At 44.9% G+C, this 18,522-nt stretch overlaps 1 protein-coding gene across 3 annotated transcripts in view; it reads left to right on the forward strand.

Moving 5' to 3' along the window:
• Positions 1-18,522, forward strand: part of BRD9 (bromodomain containing 9) — a 29,621-nt gene that overhangs the window by 5,984 nt on the left and 5,115 nt on the right. The window contains exons 7-13 of one of the 3 annotated variants that reach the window (XM_037137358.2): positions 650-825; positions 2,191-2,323; positions 4,169-4,244; positions 7,543-7,644; positions 8,722-8,854; positions 14,464-14,575; positions 16,834-16,872. In XM_037137358.2, coding sequence (XP_036993253.1) covers positions 650-825; positions 2,191-2,323; positions 4,169-4,244; positions 7,543-7,644; positions 8,722-8,854; positions 14,464-14,575; positions 16,834-16,872 — 771 coding nt within the window. The remainder of the gene's footprint in view (positions 1-649; positions 826-2,190; positions 2,324-4,168; positions 4,245-7,542; positions 7,645-8,721; positions 8,855-14,463; positions 14,576-16,833; positions 16,873-18,522) is intronic. The other 2 variants (XM_037137359.2, XM_037137360.2) reach the window with 2 other exon arrangements.

Raw genomic sequence — 18,522 nt, forward strand, 5'->3', positions numbered from 1 at the left:
CGAGAATTCTCCTCTACGTTGTTTATGCCTAAACAGAAACTCACTCACAGTGAATGACATGTTTCCATCTTCCCGTCACTGGCCACGGCATGGACCCCTCTGCTCTAGGGTAGATGCCACAGGCTGTCCTCTCCATGTCCCTCTCCTCCAGGCACTCTCTTCTTTCTCTTCTTGCTCCTGCCCTAGCTCTAATATCTCCTTTAGGATGGGTAAAATATTCCGAATCTGTTGATCTCAAGCCTGGGTGAATTTCTCACTGTATTGCAGCCAGCCTTTTGGGTTTGTTTTGTGTGGCTGCCTCACTGAATCCAGCTGGGCCATCCTGGCCATCCTGAGTGGCTTCCAAGGTCTGAGGAGCCAGGTTGCATGCGCCACACGTCTAGGACCACTGCTTTTTCCCTGATGAGCCTGTAGGTGAGGTGCGGCCCCGTGCCCTCTGGCCTGTTCCCCTCTGCCAGCTCTAAGTGCTCGCCAGCTAATAGGCTGCACCTTTTGGTGTTGACCCCACAACCACCTCCTGTTGCACCGCATGGAAGATTAGCTGTTAGGCCAGGTGAGGTTGTGGCCATCCCCATCCCATCCCATCGTCATGGCACCTTGGCTGTGAGGGAGAGGTAAAGTCGTGCTGCTCTGTCCTTTCTGATTCTAGGAGCGGCTGTTAGCTTTGAAGCGCAGCATGTCGTTTATGCAGGACATGGATTTTTCTCAGCAGGCAGCTCTTCTGGGCAATGAAGACACAGCTGTTGAGGAACCTGTTCCAGAAGTTGTACCCGTACAAGTAGAAACTACCAAGAAATCCAAAAGGCCGAGTAGAGAAGTCATCAGGTAAAGAGAAGTGTACTTGCCTGTGGAGTCGGACACTCACCTTAGGAATGCAGGTGCTCCCCGGGGAGAGTAGATTAGGGACACCAGCCTGTGTTTCTGCCTGTGTCTCTGGAGTAGCTTAGGGGTGCGCTGCTTGTGCAGCCTCGTGGGAGGAGCACAGCTCCTCACAAGCTTAGATCTGTGTTCAGAGGGATGTGACTATCCTTCCCTGCCCACCTCGAGAGTGAGGTGACCGTAGTGTGTGGCTAATGAATGTCACCATTACCACTGGAAGGTATGAGAAGGTCATGGGACCTCACTGTCATTTCTGCAAGAAGTGGTGGTTTGCTTTGTCACCTATGCTCTCTCCATGTGGACATACCACCATCCTACAGCCAGCACAGTAACTTGTCCTAGATGAGAGCAGTGTCATGCTAATGGACAAAGGAGGTGTAAGGGCTGAGACAGCCCCTCCTGCATGCACACATGATCTGTCCCAGGCGTGACACAGTGAGCTCATCTGTTTAGCTCTGCAGCATGTCCTCTGCTCACTGCTGTTCCCACATGTGTCCTATTTGTGAATATTTTTTGGCTCTTTATTCCCAAGAAACCTCACATGCAGAACACATGCTGGTGACCTGGGCTTGCTTGTCCCAGGCTGAGGGAATGAAACTATCATTTTGGGCAGGCAGCATGCATGGCCACGTGCACTCCTCACCACGCTCCCTGAGCTCCCGCTCCCACAGCTGTAAACACTGGACCAGAGGAAGGGTTTTCCCATAGGCTCAACATCCCCAGGCAAGGCTCGTTCCCATGGCTCCTTGGAAGGGTCCCACCCACCCACTTCTAGAAACTTCCACAGCAGAGGTTGCCTCCCTCGGATACTGCAGCTAGCACCTCTCAGCTGTTTGAATCAAGAATTCCATGTGGAACCTGAGGCTGACCTGCTAAAGTCTTGGGGCGTCCCTTGGGTGTTGCATTGAGGGCTGCCAGTGAGCAGGCTTGTGCTCCTGGCTCTGACTCACCACCAGCTCCTCAACCCTCCACAGGATTTTTGCTGCTTTTTCTAATAGTATCTTGAGTGATGCTTTAACAATGAGGCTTCTGTCATGAGATGTTTCTTCTGTTCTTAAGGCAACTGAAATATAATTGATATAGAAAGTTCACTCCGTTTACACTTACTCTTCATCTTAATGAAAGGGTCTTGTTTTACTGTGGTTAGAACTAAAAGAGAAGAGAGCATAAGTGCTCTTTGTAGCATAAGTGCTACTCCTCCTGGGTATTTGTGTGACTCTGGGGGCATTAGGGACTGACCACTGCAGGGCAGGGGTGAAGTGGTTACGCTGTCTGCCTTGTGGTGACTTTTGCAGTGTTTCTGCCTTGTAGCTGCATGTTTGAGCCAGAAGGAAACGCTTGCAGCCTGACCGACAGCACAGCAGAAGAACATGTACTGGCCCTGGTGGAGCACGCGGCCGATGAGGCTCGGGACAGGATCAACCGACTCCTTCCAGGCAGCAAGGTAGTGCTCCCTGACGGGTGGTATGTTTTCTGCCAGGACAGTGGCACAGCCCTCAGTCAGGAGGTTAATGTCCAGATGTTACGAGTGTCTAGTCCAAGTTCTATTGCTGTCATGGGGTGCCTTTGTCACTGGAGGATCCAGCTCAGGAGTGCATGCTACAGTCAGAGTGAGCTCCTTTTCCTCACTGGCCATTGTAGCCACTGGCCCCATCTCCTGGGAGGTAAGGGGTCCTCCAGGGACAGATACCTGTGTCAGGACTATGTTAACCTCCATCACTTGACAGAGGCTAAACCTGCCAGACTTCTCTGCTGCAGGTTAATTCTTCTCCCTGTGTACTCACATCTTTGTGTGCTGCTGCAGTCACTTGTGTGTCTGACGTAGGTGTGGCTGGTGGGAGGGAGCCTGTCCAGCTGGCTGCTGGTCATCAGGAGAAGGTAACACCATCCTTTAAGCAGCTCCTCTCTGACACAAGAATACATTCTAGGCCAGCATATCCGATAGAAATGGTGTGAGTAACGTATGCAGCTTTAAGCTTTTTAGTCATGCTAATGATGACACAGTTGAAATTCTAATATACTTTATATGATCTGATACATCCAAAATTGTATTTAAACAGATAGTCTCAACTAGAACTTTACAGTTTTTTCATACTGAGTCTGAAATTCAAATTATAAAGTACTTTGAAATGTAATATTTTGGGTGTTTTGGGTTATGTAAATTCTGCTAAGATTACTTTTACCTGTTTTATTTCTTTATTTTTAATGTGCCTGCTAGGAAGTTTGAGGCTTCCTGTGTGGCTTACAGTGTCATTCCAGGGGACCTGCTGGTCTGCACCCCTGTTGCACATTAGCTGTGGAATCTGCTGTTCTCCAAGGAGCCCTGGTTTCTTAGTGGATAATGGCGTTTAAAAACCCAGATCTGAGCACTGTGTGTGGCCCTCAGTGCAGAGAGCTAGGAAAGGCCATTACATACGCTCCTTCTAGAAGCGTATGGCTTCTAGAAGGAACCTAGACTGACATCTGTGTTTACATTCACCAAAAACCATGTTTTTACACTGAACTTTTGATGCCATCTAGTATCACCAAGCCTCTTTTCCTTTTCTTCCTTTCAATTTTGTAATTTCACAGTGAGAAACCTGGCTTCTTTTGTCCTTAATACACTTATTGACCAAGGGTAACTAATCTCCCATCGTGCATGCCCTACTCACCCAGCTTGGGTCCTGGTTCCCCTCCCAGGCTTGCTCCTCCCGCTTGGACAGTCGTTCCCTCCACTTGGGCTCCAGCACCTGAACAGGGGGGCAACCTTCTCCACCTTCTCCCAGCACACACCAGCCCAAAGATGTCCTCCCTTCCTTACTCTCTTTGTGGCCTTCAGAGGAAGAGTCGGTCTTGTTTGGTTTTTAAATGGAAATAGTTCCCACGTGCTTTAGAGATGGAGACCCTGAACTATTTGTTGGTAACAGGATGTTTGTTGACCATCGATCGTCTTGTTCTAACTCATTTTATTGAGGCTTCTGACCTACTGTAAAAGTATTTCTAGGTAAATTGTTTTCTTTCAAAAGCTATTTTTAAGAGGTGTTATGAGGAATTTCTCTAAGAAGTTCTTTCATTGCACTCGTGTGCACATCGTTTGCAAGTGGGTCTTGAACTCCAGGGAAAGGTATGAGTGGGGCCTCTTTTCTTCATTCATAGAGAAACAAGTGACCTTTGTGGCCTTTCAGGATTGTCCAAGCTAGGCCATACTCCTAGGCCTTTATTTGTTGGAGCTTCAGTAGAAGTCTCAACTGCAAAAGCTAAGGGCTGTCACTTCAGGGGGGAGCGTGCACTCAGGCGAGCTTCCTTGCAGATGGGCTATCTGAAGAAGAGCAGCGATGGGAACCTGCTTTACAGCGTGGTCAACACAGCGGAGCCAGATGCCGACGGTGGGTGGCCCATCTCAGGGCTCAGTGTCCTTTTTAGTCTTTATGCTGTTCTGCTAACCTCTATTTCTATTTAGTGTTTTAAAACCTTTTAACCTGTTTCTGGTGTGTGTTTTCACTGGAGTGCGTGACGCCAGTGGTTAAGTGTAGATGACAAGCCCTGTTCAATTTCCCGCTCCTACACCGTCCGCCTCACCATGACACTTAGGTGGTAAACAGACTGAGGCTGGTCATCAGTGGGGGTGGAGGTTCTGATCAGACCGTCTCTGACCGAGGGCCCCTAGGACAGCCAGGTGGACAGGAATTGCTCTCCTGCAGAGCTGCAGGCTTGGGGCTGGACATCCTCTACCATCTTGAGGATTTACCTCACAAGTTCAGTAATGGCTCCTTTGACAGAAACCAGTCCCCACCTCTGCTCCACTGTCGAAGCCTGAAAGAAGTAACTGTCAGCTCAAACACAAGTTTTAGAAGAAAAAACCCCAAGTTGATAATTCCATCAAGGAAGATCTTAATGAAGGCATAAATACAGAGGTTGTTTTTTTTTTGTGGCATAGCATCTTTATACTTTTTCATGTCCTTCAAAAAGATTTCAAAGGCTTCTTTTTTGAAGAGAAGCAAAACTGTGGAACTGAATGCGCAGGCATGCACACACACCCAGAAAATGAAACCCTTTTCTTGTCTGTGCACACTGATGCATGCAGAGCAGCCCCCGTGGGCCTAATGTGCCTGGTGGCATTAGTTCACCCAGCTCTTGACACAGTTTTATTTAGCATTCTCTGATGTATACAAAGTGTAAATTCTGATCAGTTTCTTTGTTCTTTAGCCAGAATGAATCATACTTTCTTTATAAGAGAGTAGGCAAGTTGATCAGTGGCTTAGAAAAAGAACATGAAGTAGAGGTTCCGGTCAGGGATTTGAAGAATCCTGCTCAGGTCACATGAATAGTGTGTGAGTGACAACTTTAGTGTAGGAAATGTGCAGAGAGTGTGCAAAGGCAGGGGCTGTACTGTTGCTATAAGAATGTACACAGCAGACTTCTGGTGCTATAAGAATGTACACAGCAGACTTCTGGTGGAGATGGAGGCATAGATAGATACACTGTGCCTCCTCGAACAACCAAAATAAGGAAAACAACAATTCAGAAACAAAGTAACAACCAAAACTGAAAAGAAAATTGAACTGTATGGAGTTCTGACAACCAAGGAAATAAAATAGACACATTCATCCAGACCGGTAGGCTGGGTAGAGTCACTTGGAGGAGCAAAGAGTGGTTGCGGCACAGGAAGTGGTGACACCAGGCGCACATGGAACCCCAGGCATGCAAAGCGGCACCGGGCAGACCCTGGGCACCCAGGTGGCGGCTGGTAGACCCAGCAAGGCGGCAATTGAGAAGCGGGGCACCATGCACAAGGTGGCTGGCTGACCAGGCAGCGGTCCCACATTCGCGCACAGATAACTCGGAAGCAAGACAGATCGTGCAACCCAGGGTCCTAGCACCAGGAAATAAAGCCTCAAAACACTGATTGAAAACACTTGTGGGGGTTGAGGCGCAGGGAAAGACTCCCACCCTCACAGGAAAGTTTGTTGGAGAAACCCACAGGGTCCTAGAACGCACACAAGCCCACCCACATGGGAACCAGCACCAGAAAGGCCCAGTTTGCTTGGGGGAAGTGGCAGAAGGGACTGAGGTGCAACAGAGAGCGGAGCAAAGCGCCATTTTTTTCTTCTCAGACCCCACCCCCATATACAGCATCACAACCCAGCCACTTGGGTCTCCCTGCCCTGGTGAACACCTAAGGCTCCACCCCTCATATGTAATGGGTGTGAAAAGACCAAAACATTATGGCTCAGGCAGAAAAACAGCTCTAAGCCCCAGAGCCAATACTTCTAAGCAACCAAGACATAGCCAGCCTATCAGATGCATACTTCGAAACACTGGTAATCAGGATGCTCACAGAACAGTTGGTTTTAGTCACAAACTAGATGAACAAATGAAGGCTAAACTAAGTGAAATGGAGGGAAGTGCACAGGAAACCAATAGTGATGGGAAGGAAACTGGGACTTAAATCCATGGAGTGGACCAGAGGAAGAAAGAAACATTCAACCAGAACAGAAAGAAGAAACAAGAATTCAAAAAAAGGAGAGGCTTAGGAACCTCCAGTACATCTTTAAACGTTCCAACATCTGAATTAGAGGGGTACCAGAAGGGGAAGAGGAAGAGCAACAAGTGGAAAACTCACTTGAACAAATAATAAAGGAGAACTTCCCCATTCTGGCAAAGGTAACAGACTTCCAGGAAGTCCTGGAAGCTCAGAGAGTCCCAAAGAAGTTGGACCCAAATAGGAATACACCAAGGCACATCATAATTACATTAGCCAAGATTAAAATGAAGGAGAGAATCCTAGAAGCAGCAAGAGATAAGGAGACAGTAATCTACAAAGGAAAGAAGTACTCCCAAGTCATGAAAGACAAGGACCTACATTCAAGATTGCTCTGTCCAGCAAAGCTTTCATTTAGAATGGGAGGACAGATAAAGTGCTTCTCAATAAAGTCAAGTTGAAGGAGTTCATCATCACCAAGGCTTTATTTTATGAAATGTTAAAGGGACTTATCTAAGAAAAAGAAGATAAAAAACATGCATACTTAAAATGACAGCAAACTCACAATTACTAGCAACCACACCTAAAATAAAAACAAACTAAGGAAACAACTAGAACAGGAACAGAACCACAGAAATGGAGATCACATGGAGGGTTAGCAATGGGAGTGGGAGGAGGAGAAGGGGGGAAGGTACAGAGAATAAGTAGCATAGGTGGCAGGCAGAAAATAGGGGGAGGACAAGAATAGTATGGGAAATGTAAAAACTAAAGAACTTAAAACACATGGACATGAACTAAAGGGGGGGAATGTGGGTCAGAAAGGGTGTGCAGGGTGGAGGGGAATGAAGGGGGGAAATGGGACAACTAATAACAATAAAATATACATTTTTTAATTTTAAAAGAATGCATAGAGCATTTCTTATAGGTGGTGAGTGGTCAGTTTGAAAATTATGTTCCTAGTGTCATGGTCAGAGAGCAGAAGTTTTTCATTATGTTGACTTTGGGGTAATCATAAAGTGAAATTGAAGTGTGGTTAAGGTTCAGAATGGTAGTTGGCTTTTGCAAATTCGATTTTAGATGATCTTCACAGAGAGCCTCCGGGCCCTCTCCCACACATACCTACTGTGAGATGAAGAGAGTGTTTGAGGTGCTATGTGGGACGGAGGTCCATTAACCGCCTGCTCACAGCCCTGCTCTTGCAGAGGAGGAGACCCACCCGGTGGACCTGAGCTCACTCTCCAGCAAGTTGCTCCCCGGCTTCAGCTTCACCACGCTGGGCTTCAAAGATGAGAGAAGGAGCAAAGGTGAGTGTGCAGGGAGTGTGCAGGGAGTGTGGGGAGGAGCGCTCACAGGTCAGTGAGTCGTTGTCAAGAAGTCCCCAGTTCCTTCCCCAAGATCTTCTTAACTTACCTGTTTTTAGAAATAGATCCAGATTCTGATTCTGAAGTTAATAGTAAAATTAAGACCATTTGAATGACAAGAATAAAAATGACATTAGGCAAGTTCCTGCTTTGCCTTCTGCTCTTTACTGATGGATTGGTCTCAGTCCTGCTCTTCATGGAATTCTTAGATGGGCTACTACTGTCTGCTGTGATAGCTGGCAGTCTTGGGGCCAGGTGATAGAGATCTAATGGTGGAAATTTAGTGTCCTCCAACAAACTGTTACATTTTATTCATTTGGAAGGAGAGGCGATGATGCCTGTAGCCAAGAGAGAGCTGTGTATAACTTTCTCCAGAGAGAATTAGGGAGGGTCTGGGTGCATTAGCTGCCATTTGTATTTGGTTTGTTTTGGAGTGTCTGTTAGCGTTTCTGGCTGTTTTGTTCCCAGGGGACATTTTGATTGTCAACTAGGGTGCTACTGGCATTTAGTGGGGAGAGGCCTGCGTTGCTTCTTCACACCCTTTCTGTGCCCAGGACACGACCCTTCCAGCCCCTGACATCATTCATGCAGAGTTGCTAGCATGTACCTCCTTCAGGACGGTGACCCTCTGATTCCCTTTATATCCCTTCAGCATGAGCCAGCCTCTGTAGGTGAGGTTCCCAGTGATGTCTGGGATGGGAGAAGAGCCGGCACCAAGAAGCCCTTCTACTTGTCACACTCACTCCTTTGCAAAACACTGAACCATTCTCTGTAGCCACTGGCAACAGAGGTAACACAAAGGTGATGAAGCAATCCCACAAGTCATGCCCCAAAGCTTCTACTAGTCAGTAGTTCACCAAGGATTTCGTAGAGAAGAAAGTGTGGCACTGAGGCGGATGCCTTGTACAAGAGTGCGGATGAGTAACACAAGGAGAAAGGTGGAGTTCATCTCCTGCCAGATGTAATTTGAGTGTAAATGTGATGTTTCTTATGTTTTCCCTTTTTTCCCCCCACTCTTAGTCACATTATTGTCAAGTGCCAGTACTGCACTTTCAATGCATAATAATTCTGTGTTTGGAGACTTGAAATCAGATGAAATGGAGCTTCTGTATTCTGCCTATGGAGACGAGACAGGTGTGCAGTGTGCACTGAGGTAAGCTATGCCCAGAGACGCAGGCAGGCTTCTCGCTCGCTCTGCAGCAGGAGCCATCTTCCTACTGAGCAGGCACGTCAGAGCCTGTTTATTGGGAAGACAGCCACTGGCAGCAGGTCCGAATAGCAGAAATTCCCAAGCTATTTTCAGTAAACTCTTATGGTGTACTGTAGCCTAGTTGTGAATTTTGGGTAACTCAATTACAATTTTTTATTTAAATCATTTTTTATTTTTCAATTGCAGTTGACATACAATAGTATGTTAGTTTCAGGTGTACACCCCAGTGATTAGACATTACACAACCTACTGAATGATCATACCATAAATCTCATTCCCATCTGGCACCATGTGTAGTTTTTAGAGTATTGTTGATTATATTCCCTATATGGTACTTTATATTCATACTCATGAGTACTCTTACTACCAATTTATATTGCTTAATCCCTTCACCTTTTACACCCAGTTCCTCAACCTTCATCCCATCTGGCAACCATCAAAAGCTTTTCTGTATCTATGAGTCTGTTTCTGTTCTGCTTGTCATTTGTTTTTTAGATTTAATTATTATTTTGAAAATATTTTATTTATTTATTTATTTTTAGAAAGAGGGGATGGGAAGGAGAAAGAGTGGGAGAGAAACATCAGTGTGTGGCTGCCTCTCATGCATCCCCTACTGGGGACCTGGCCTGCAACCCAGGCATGTGCCCTGACTGGGAATCAAACCGGCAACCCCTTGTTTCACAGGCCTGCCGTCAATCCACTGAGCTACTCCAGCCAGGGCTAGATTTAATTATTGATAGATACGTATTCATTGCTATTTTATTGTTCATTTATTGTATTTTACTTTTATTCTTGTTTTCTTAAAAAAGACCCTTTAACATTTCTTATAATACTGGTTTGGTAGTGATGAACTCCTTTAGCTTTTCCTTGTATGGGAAGCTCTTTATATGTCCTTTGATTCTAAGAGATAGCTTTACTGGGTAGAGTAACCTTGGTTATAGGTCTTTGCTTTTCATCACTTTGAATATTTCTTGCCAGCCGCTCAGGCCTGCAAAGTTTCTGTTTTGAAGTCAGCCATCAGTCTTATGGGAACTCCCTTGTAGGTAACTAACTGCTTTTCTCTTGCTGTTTTTAAAATTCTCTGCCTTTAACTTTTTGCATTTTAGTTATGATATATCTTGGTGTGGGCCTTTTTGGTTTTATCCTGCTGGGGACTCTGCACTTCCTGGAATTGTGTAATTCCTTCACCAGATTAGGGAAGTTTTCTTTTCTTTTTTTTTAAATTTTTTTAAATTTATTTTTTTATTGATTATACTGTTACAATTGTTCTATTCCCCCCCTTCAATCCCCTTCACCCTACCCCGCCGTCTCCACCATTACCCATTACCCCCCCTTAGTTTATGACCATGTGTCTCAAGTTCTTTAGATTCTATATTTCCCATACTATTCTTGCCCCTCCCATCTATTTTCTACCTACTGTCTGTGCTACTTGTTTTCTGTACCTTCTCCTCCTCCCACTCCCCTGTTGCTAACCCTCCTTGAGATCTTCATTTCTATGTTTCCACTCCTGATCTAGGTGTCCTTTTAGTTTGCTTTTGTTTTAGGTGTGGTTGTTAATAACTGTGAGTTTGTTGTCCTTTCACTGTTCATGTTTTTTATACTTCTTTTTCTTAGGTAAGTCCCTTTAACATTTCTACATAGCTTTTCAATTTCTTGCTTTCTCTCTTCTCCTGGCACCTGCATGATGAGATTGTTGGTACACTTGAAGTTGTCCCACAGGCTCCTTATTCTGTCCTCATTATTATAAATTTTCTTTTTCTTTTTGCTGTTCTGATGGATGTTTTTTGCTTCCTTATATTCCAAATCACTGTTTTGATTCTCAGCCTCATCTACTCCGCTGTTGATTCCCTGTAAATTAATCATTTCAGTTAGTGTATCTTATCTTTCATGGCTCACTGGTTCTTCTTTATGGTTTCCATGTCCTTTTTTATGTTTTTGAAGTTCTCTTCAAGTTCATGTACTCTTCCCCTAAGTTCATCCTTATAACCATTGTTTTGAACTTTATAGTTTTCTTGTCTCCATTTCATTTAGTTCTTTCTCCAAATTTTGTTCTGTTCTTTCATTTGGGACATTTCTTTGTCTTATCATTGTGGCAACTTCCCTATGTTTGTTTCTGTGTATTAGGTAGAGCTGCTACCTCTTCTGGGCTTGGTAGAATGGGCTACTGTAGGTAGTAGGTGTCCTGTAGGGTCCAGTGGCACAGCCTCCCTGTTCACCCAAGCTGGACTCTCTACCCTTTGGCTCTGTTCACTCTCCTTTTGTAGTTGAGTCTCCATTGCTGTTTGCATGTCATTGAGAGTAGTTTAGCCCCAGGCCAGCTGGCCTCAAGGATTAGCTGTGACTACCATGGAGGTTCAGCTGTGCAGGGGCCAACCCCATGGAGCAGGACTTACTTCATCAGGGCTCAGGTGCCCACTGACTGTCCTTTGAGTGTGTTGCTTATAGTTGTGATTGGTTGGTGCTTTGATGTGGTCTGAAGCTCTCCACCAGGTACACTGGCTTTTGTGCCTTCCAGGAAGTGGAGGCCAACCTCTGCCAGCATCTGTGTTCTGTCTGGGGCTGCATTCTGTAGATAGCTGCTACTGGTGCTGGGCTTGGATATACCCAGGAGAAGACCTGCTGTGAACCAAAGCTGGCTGCCACTACTGCTGGGTCTGGAGGCACTTAGTGAGGGGGTATGGGGACACTAAGCCCAGATCCTGCTTGTTTAAGAGATTTTTAGGAAAATCTGAAGCATGAGCCAAGACAGGCCATTCATAATGGAAAACCATTGGAAGTAGCTTAGGTTGGCCCCCAAGAGTTGGTGAGGCAGGGTCTCAGGAAAACACCAGGATGGGGCAAACGGTGGTAGCCAGATTGATGAAGACTCACCTATGGTGCCCACTTGCCAGTTTTGTGGGTGAAGGGCTCAGAAAGGAACAATGGCCTCTACCAGCACTTCTCTCTGGTGGAAAGCTGCCCTTCTTAACTCTCTCCCTGATTCTAGACAGTTCATTTCCTCTCCGTATTGTACCTGGTGCCTTTCAAGCTGCTGCCCCAGTGCTGGAACTCGGAATGTGTCCGAGCAAGTTGATGCACAGGCCCTTTAAGAGGAACTGCCTAGGATTCTAGTAGCCCTAATTCTCACTCAGCCACAATCTCCACTGGTTTTTACAGCCAGAAGTTATGGGGATTTTCTTCCTGGCGTTGGAACTGTGGGCTGGGGTCAGGGGCTGGTATGGGGCTGGTTTCCCTTGCTCCTCAGGGGTGACATCCTGTAGCCAAGCTATCCCTCCTGATTTTTATCCAGCACATGTGGGTGTGGGGCTAGCCCATTCTGCATCTCTGCCCCTCTTACCAGTCTCAGTGTTGCTTCTTTATATCTTTAGTTGTAGGACTTCCATTCAGCTAGATTTCAGATGGTTCTGAATGATGGTTTTTCTGTAGTTTGGTTTTATTTTTGAGGTGGTTGTGGGAGGCTACAAGTACTGTATTTACCTATGCCTTTACATCTTCATCAGAAGCTGTAAATGTTGTGCTTTAAAGGGCTTTGAATAACTAAGTTTTGCGAAGATTTGAGATATGAGCCCTGGCTGGTATAACTCAGTGGATTAAGCATGGGCCTGCGAACCACAGGGTTGCTGGTTCAATTTCCAGTCGGGGCACATGCTTCAGTTGTGGGCCAGGTCAAGTAAAATCTTTAAAAAAATTTTTTTTGAGATATGAAAATACAAGCAACCAACTTTTCCTAAATGTCATGTACAGCACGTTCCATCCTGGGCTCCAGCAGAGGGAGGGCAGAGTAGATGAGAGTTGTGTTAAGGGTCGTCTGAGGTTCGTGGCTCTGGGGAAAGACTTGAAGGGACAGTCGCCAGGATCCCTGTGCTGAGTCATTCATTCCGCGTGCTGCAGACACCATCTTTCTTAGGTGGTCACTCCCCTTTGTGTGGCATCGGCCTGGTGGAAGGCTCAATCATAGTTTTAAGGAGGTGATGATCTAGGCTGTAGCTCAAAAAAGTAGTTTTTGTGTGTGTAATGACCTTTGTATGTTTAGTAAGTTTGTTTTGCAGTTGTATTCAGATGTGTTCTTCTTGCCACATTTAGTCAGCTTGGGCTGTATAACGAGTCCCACAGACAGAGCCTTAAACATTGTTTCCCAGTCCTTGAGGCTGCAAGTCTGAGATGCAGGTGTCAGCAGGGCTGCGTTCTCCTGAGGCCTGTGTTGTCTTCTTGTCCCTCTATGTGTGTGTAATACTAACATAAGAGGTGTAGTACTGTGTTTCTGCAGAACTCTTTGTGTGTGAATTTGTTTTCTGTGGCAAAGTAGACCATCATGTTGTAGAATTTTAGTAATTTTCTATGGGGAAAATAATTTTGTTAGCCTCTAAGAAATGGAATCTTTCCATATTAGTTCTTTGTTTTATTCTGAAAAGAAACAGAATATATGAAAACACTTTTAAAAATCAGCCCCTAATACACTAAATGAATACCTAGCCCAGGTTTTTTGTGAGACAAAAAGAGAAAAAGTGGAAAACCGAGGAGGAAATTTCTTACAAGAGATGATGTTGTCACAAATTGGCTGCCCTCCTCTTTACTCCTGTTTTCCCTGGCAGCATGCTCACAGTTCTTCAGGAACACCAGTCACCTTTTCTTCAGGTAGCACTATGTAGCTGGACTGAGCTTGTCTTCCCCAAATACATGCTCCTGAAACGCATGCAGACTCTGTGTGCCGTACAGTGAAAGTCACAGCACACGAGGGGAGGTAGACAGGTCTGGCCTCGGTATCAGGGCCCCTTCCTGCTGGATTCCCCCAGGCCGCCTTCCTCAGATGCTTCGTCCTGGGGCACTTCCAGACCACACTGTGAGTGTTCTGGCCAGTCCCTGTTCTCTTCTCTCCTGGCATTGTGGTGGTTTGTTGTAAAATGCTCCTGGCAGAGACTTTAGTGGTATTGCTTTTAGACCAGCAGCCCTCCTCGCTCTTTGTGAAGGTCTCTGAAGTCCGGACTGCCCTTTTGAGCCTCTGCCTGGCTTTGATGCTAGGACCATGCATTTTCCATTTTCTGCCTCCTTTTAAATTTGGTTAGTTTTATTTTGATTTTTAAAGTATTCATAAGGTCCAAAAATCGAGCCTGGCTCCCACAACTGCTCCTTCCCCTGCCCATTAGGTAGCCATTTATACTGTGCATCTTTCCTCAGTCTACTTTTATTTTTAAACCCAAAATGGATATGAATGTGCTTCTTTTACAAAACAGCATAAGTTATTCTGTCATCCCATACACGTGTGTATACACTGTTTTCCACTGTGCTTTTTTTTTTTAATTAATTTTTTTCTTGAGATTTTTTAAAACTTTTTGGTGGCGTGGACCATTTTGAGGATCTGATGGAGTTTTTTGGTCCAAATCTTCCACATATGAGAGGTTCGCAGCTCTCAGAAAGTACCTCATGGAGGAGCGGCTGAGGTGTGCTGATGTCACAGGCTTCTGTGCTCAGGACTGCTGGCATTGGTGGCAGCAGAGTCTGGAAGATGAAAGCACATAGCATTTGTTAGTGTGTTCTTTCCCGGCCCTTTCCAGCCTGCAGGAGTTTGTGAAGGATGCTGGGAGCTACAGCAAGAGAATAGTGGATGACCTCCTGGACCAGATCACAGGCGGAGACCACTCACGGATGCTCTTCCAGCTGAGGCAGGTGGGCTGCACTGTGGCACCATTCCTGTAAAGGAGCCCATCCCAATGACTGGCTTCTCAGGGTAGATCGTGCTGATTTGAGGTCCTCACTAAACAGTTCCTCCCTCACTGACCTTTTCTTTTTCTTTATACTTTTCACTGTCAGTTGTCTTCAGAATAAACTTAGAAATCCTCTCTATTTGCCACATATTTACTCTTCATAACTTTGTGCATACTCAGATTTCTTTCATCTGTCATTTTTTGTTGTTGTTGTTCCAAAGGGTTATTGTATAGATTTGGCAACTGAATTTGCTCACTATTTTGAAAAAAGTCTTTATTTTACCATCATTTTTAAATTCATTTTTCATGAGTAGGGAATCAGTAAGTTGATTTTTTTCCTTTCTACTTTAAAAGATACCTGACTTGCATTATTTCTGTGTATGCAGTTATTTTTTCCCATTTGTAATATGTCTATTTTGGTCAAGATCAAGGATTGACAAACTGGCCCTTGAGCGCAATGATTTTTTACATTACATTTTTTCATAGGTTGTAAAAAAATGCTATAGACTTTATTTACATGGCTCTCAAAACCTCAGATTCAGAGGTAGGTAAAAGTAGGTATGCAGTTGTTAGTATGTAAAGCTCAGAGTTCATTCTGGTATTATTTATAGTATTATTCATTTGTATTATTTCCATTGGAATATGTAAATTTACTTTTGCCCACCCTTATTTGCTCTCCAGCCCTTCAGAGAAAAAGTTTGCTGACCTCTGCGCTAGATACTTTTATTTACTTTTTTAAAGCTTTTTAAATTTATTTTTTAGAGAGGAAGGGAAGGAAGAGAGGGAGAGAAACATCAGTGTGTGATTGCCCCTTGTGGGCCCCCAACTGGGGACCTGGCCTGCAACCTAGGCATGTGCCCCGACTGGGAATAGAGCCTGCAACCTTTTGCATTTCGGGCTCGTGCTCAGTCCACTGAGCTACAGCAGCTAGGGCTGCTCTAGATGCTTTTAAATTTTTATCTTTCTAACTGATTTTCAGCAATTTATTTTTGATGTGTCTTAGTGCACTTTGTATTCTGCTTAACATTTGGTAAGCCTCTTGGACCTTTTGGTTTATGGTTTTCAACAAATTTGGAAGATTTTTCAGCCATTATCTCTTCAAATACTGTTTGCCCACACCCTTATTTTACCTTTTCTGTGACTTTGACGTGTGTTAGATGTCTTGATATATTCTGCATATTACTAAAGCTCTTCTTTTAGAAAGACTTAACTGGCCCATCCCCGCCCACCCCCCTTCAGTTTGAATAGTTTCTGTTGCCATGATTTTGGTAATCCTTCTTCATGCCAAGCCTAAATTTGTGAATCCCAGCTAGTGAATTTTTTACTTAAGATACCATGTTTTCCATCTCTGGAATTCCATTTAGATTTTTTGTTGTTGTTGTTTTTGTTTTTTGCATCATCTATTCTCATATTATGTTCATAATATTTGTTATGGTTGCTTTTTAAAGTCCTTAGCCACTGATTCTGTCATTTCTGGCCATCTGGATCTGTCTCTGGGCAGATTTTCCTTTGATTTATAGGCCACAATTTGCTGCTTTGTTGTCTGGTTGGATGTTGGACTTGCACTTTGATGCTAGAATGTGTTGATACAGTGGCCACTGGCCACAGAGGGTTGCTGGGAAATTTGGAAGTGCTAGTCTGATTTTAGTTACGTGGAAAGTGTAAACTACAAGCTAGAATTTTAAAGACTAAAAAAAAGAAGGATGAAAGTATGTCGATAATTATTTTATTTGGATTACATGTTAGATGAAAATGTTTTCAATAGATTAAGAAGACTACATTAAGACTAATTGTACATGAAGGTTAATTTTAACGTGGTTATTAGAAAATGTAAAGGTATTTACATTTTAGGTATTTAAAGAGGTATTTAAAGGTATTTAAAGGTATTTAAATCTTTAAAGGTATTTAAAGATTAGGTATAAGCTTACATTATGTTTTTGTTGGATAAGGCTAGTCTGGATTTTATCTTCTTCCTTTAAGGAATGTTTGTTTTGGCAGAGTTGTTACTTCTGAACCCACCCCCACCCCATCCCTCGCCATCCTCTTAAGCTTATTTTTAAGCTTTGTTAAGATTCCTATAGGCAACCATTTTTCTAGTGTTAGTCTGGCTTAAATGGTAAGGAGTAGTGAATGAGCCGTCACCTGTGTCCATGATGTGGCTGGATCGCCCTATATAAAATCGTTGGGAAAAACTGACTTCCTGCCTGTTTTACTTTGCAGAGGAGAAATGTCCCGATGAAGCCCCCAGATGAAATAAAGGTGAGTTCCATGGACATGTAAATACAAACATTGTTATTAGGGTTCTAGCAGGGCAGTTGTGCTCTGCTTTTGAAATGGGGTAGTTGAGAAGAGCTTTGTATATTGTCTTATTTAGAAGGTAATTAAGTTTCTGGTGAATAAGACTAAATGGTAGTCTCTTTCCACCCCTTGATTTTTAATGGCTTGGGGTGAGGCATATAAAACCACTATAAATTCCTCCAAATCCAGACTCAGGAATCCAAAGGTGCTGGGAAGGGCGGTGCTGCTAAAAGGTGGGCACATCAACAGACAAATGCCAGGTGGCATCAGCTGGGTGCACACGTACTGCACACTTGCAAGTGAGATGAGCTTGGAGAATCTAAGTCATTGGGGCCTCGTGAGTGCCTGATGTAGATGGTTTCTGTTTGAGGGAACTGTTTGTTGTGGTCCAACTAAGGTTCCCTGCCCTTGGATTCCTTTTCCTGTCCCTTGGAAAAAATGTGTAATGTACTTGGAGCAGAGAGGCCAGGATGCTGGGGAGGGTGGTGGGGCCTAGGCCACTGCTGTTACCTGGCCTTGGTGGTCGGAGGACTCACCCAGGGCAGGAGGATCAGATATCTGGCAGGTGGGGCTTGCTGAGTGACAGACTGAAGAAGGTGACATGGTGTCTTCCAGGAGGGTGTTCTCTGTGGTGCATCTGGGTACATAAGGCAGCCAGGGTTCTGCTCAGGGTCTGTCTGGCTATGCAGATGCACTATGGCATACAGTGCAAGCCCCACACCCATCTTTGAAAACCAGGGGCATGCTGCAAGCTGCCTTGAGCTGGGAGCCCAGCCCACATTTCGGCCCTGGTGCTAGGCCTCCACAGAGTCAGCTCTGGGGCAGGTGTGGGCAGCTTTCAGAAGGGGCCTCCTGTGACGTATACTGTCCCTTGTGCTGAACTCCTTCTCCCACCCCTTTCTTCAACTCTGTGGTGACTGTGCCTGTCTCTGTAGCCGGCTCCATTAAGTGCTATTTTTGTCTGTGTGTGATAGTCAGCTCGTGTTGACATTCAGTGAGGCACCCACCTCTGCCCACTTCATTCTGTCATGCCTGTGCTCAGTGCTATCTTAGAATGTAGATCTCCACATTTAGCTAGCTTTGACCAGTGGAAACAGCCAAAGCACTTACCTTTAGGTGAGCCCTGGAGCCATCTAGTCTTGGGAAGGCTCTTTGGTATGTGTGCGTGTTTTGTGCATTAGTGCATAGGAAGAGGCATTGCTCTGCTGTAGTCTCTAGGGAAATTTGTGCTGGTAGATGTCCTTCAGGAGGAATAGGGTGTGAGCAACCCAGCTTTTTTCAGGATGTCTTAATGAGCTGCAAATTGCCTCATGTTTTAGGACCCTCAGGTAAACCTTTAACATCCATGAGAGATACAAGTTGGGGAATGATGATTCCCAGTGAGGAAGGGTTTTGGTGCTGAGCCCTGGGTGGCATAACTAACAGCTCTAAGCTTCAGTCTCTGGTTAAGAGGCAGGTGGTAATGGTGGGTTGTGGGAATTTATAGTTACACTGGACCTTCGGGGCCTGGCCCATTATCGGCTCTGTAAACATGAACTCATGATGGCCTGAATTGTTATTATGACAGTTCCTCTTGGGAGAGATTACTTATCAAAGCAGATAGAAGTAGGT

The sequence above is a fragment of the Artibeus jamaicensis genome, unplaced genomic scaffold (assembly GCF_021234435.1).
Source record: "Artibeus jamaicensis isolate MK-2021 breed Jamaican fruit bat unplaced genomic scaffold, CSHL_Jam_final scaffold_369, whole genome shotgun sequence".
NCBI lineage: Eukaryota > Metazoa > Chordata > Mammalia > Chiroptera > Phyllostomidae > Artibeus > Artibeus jamaicensis.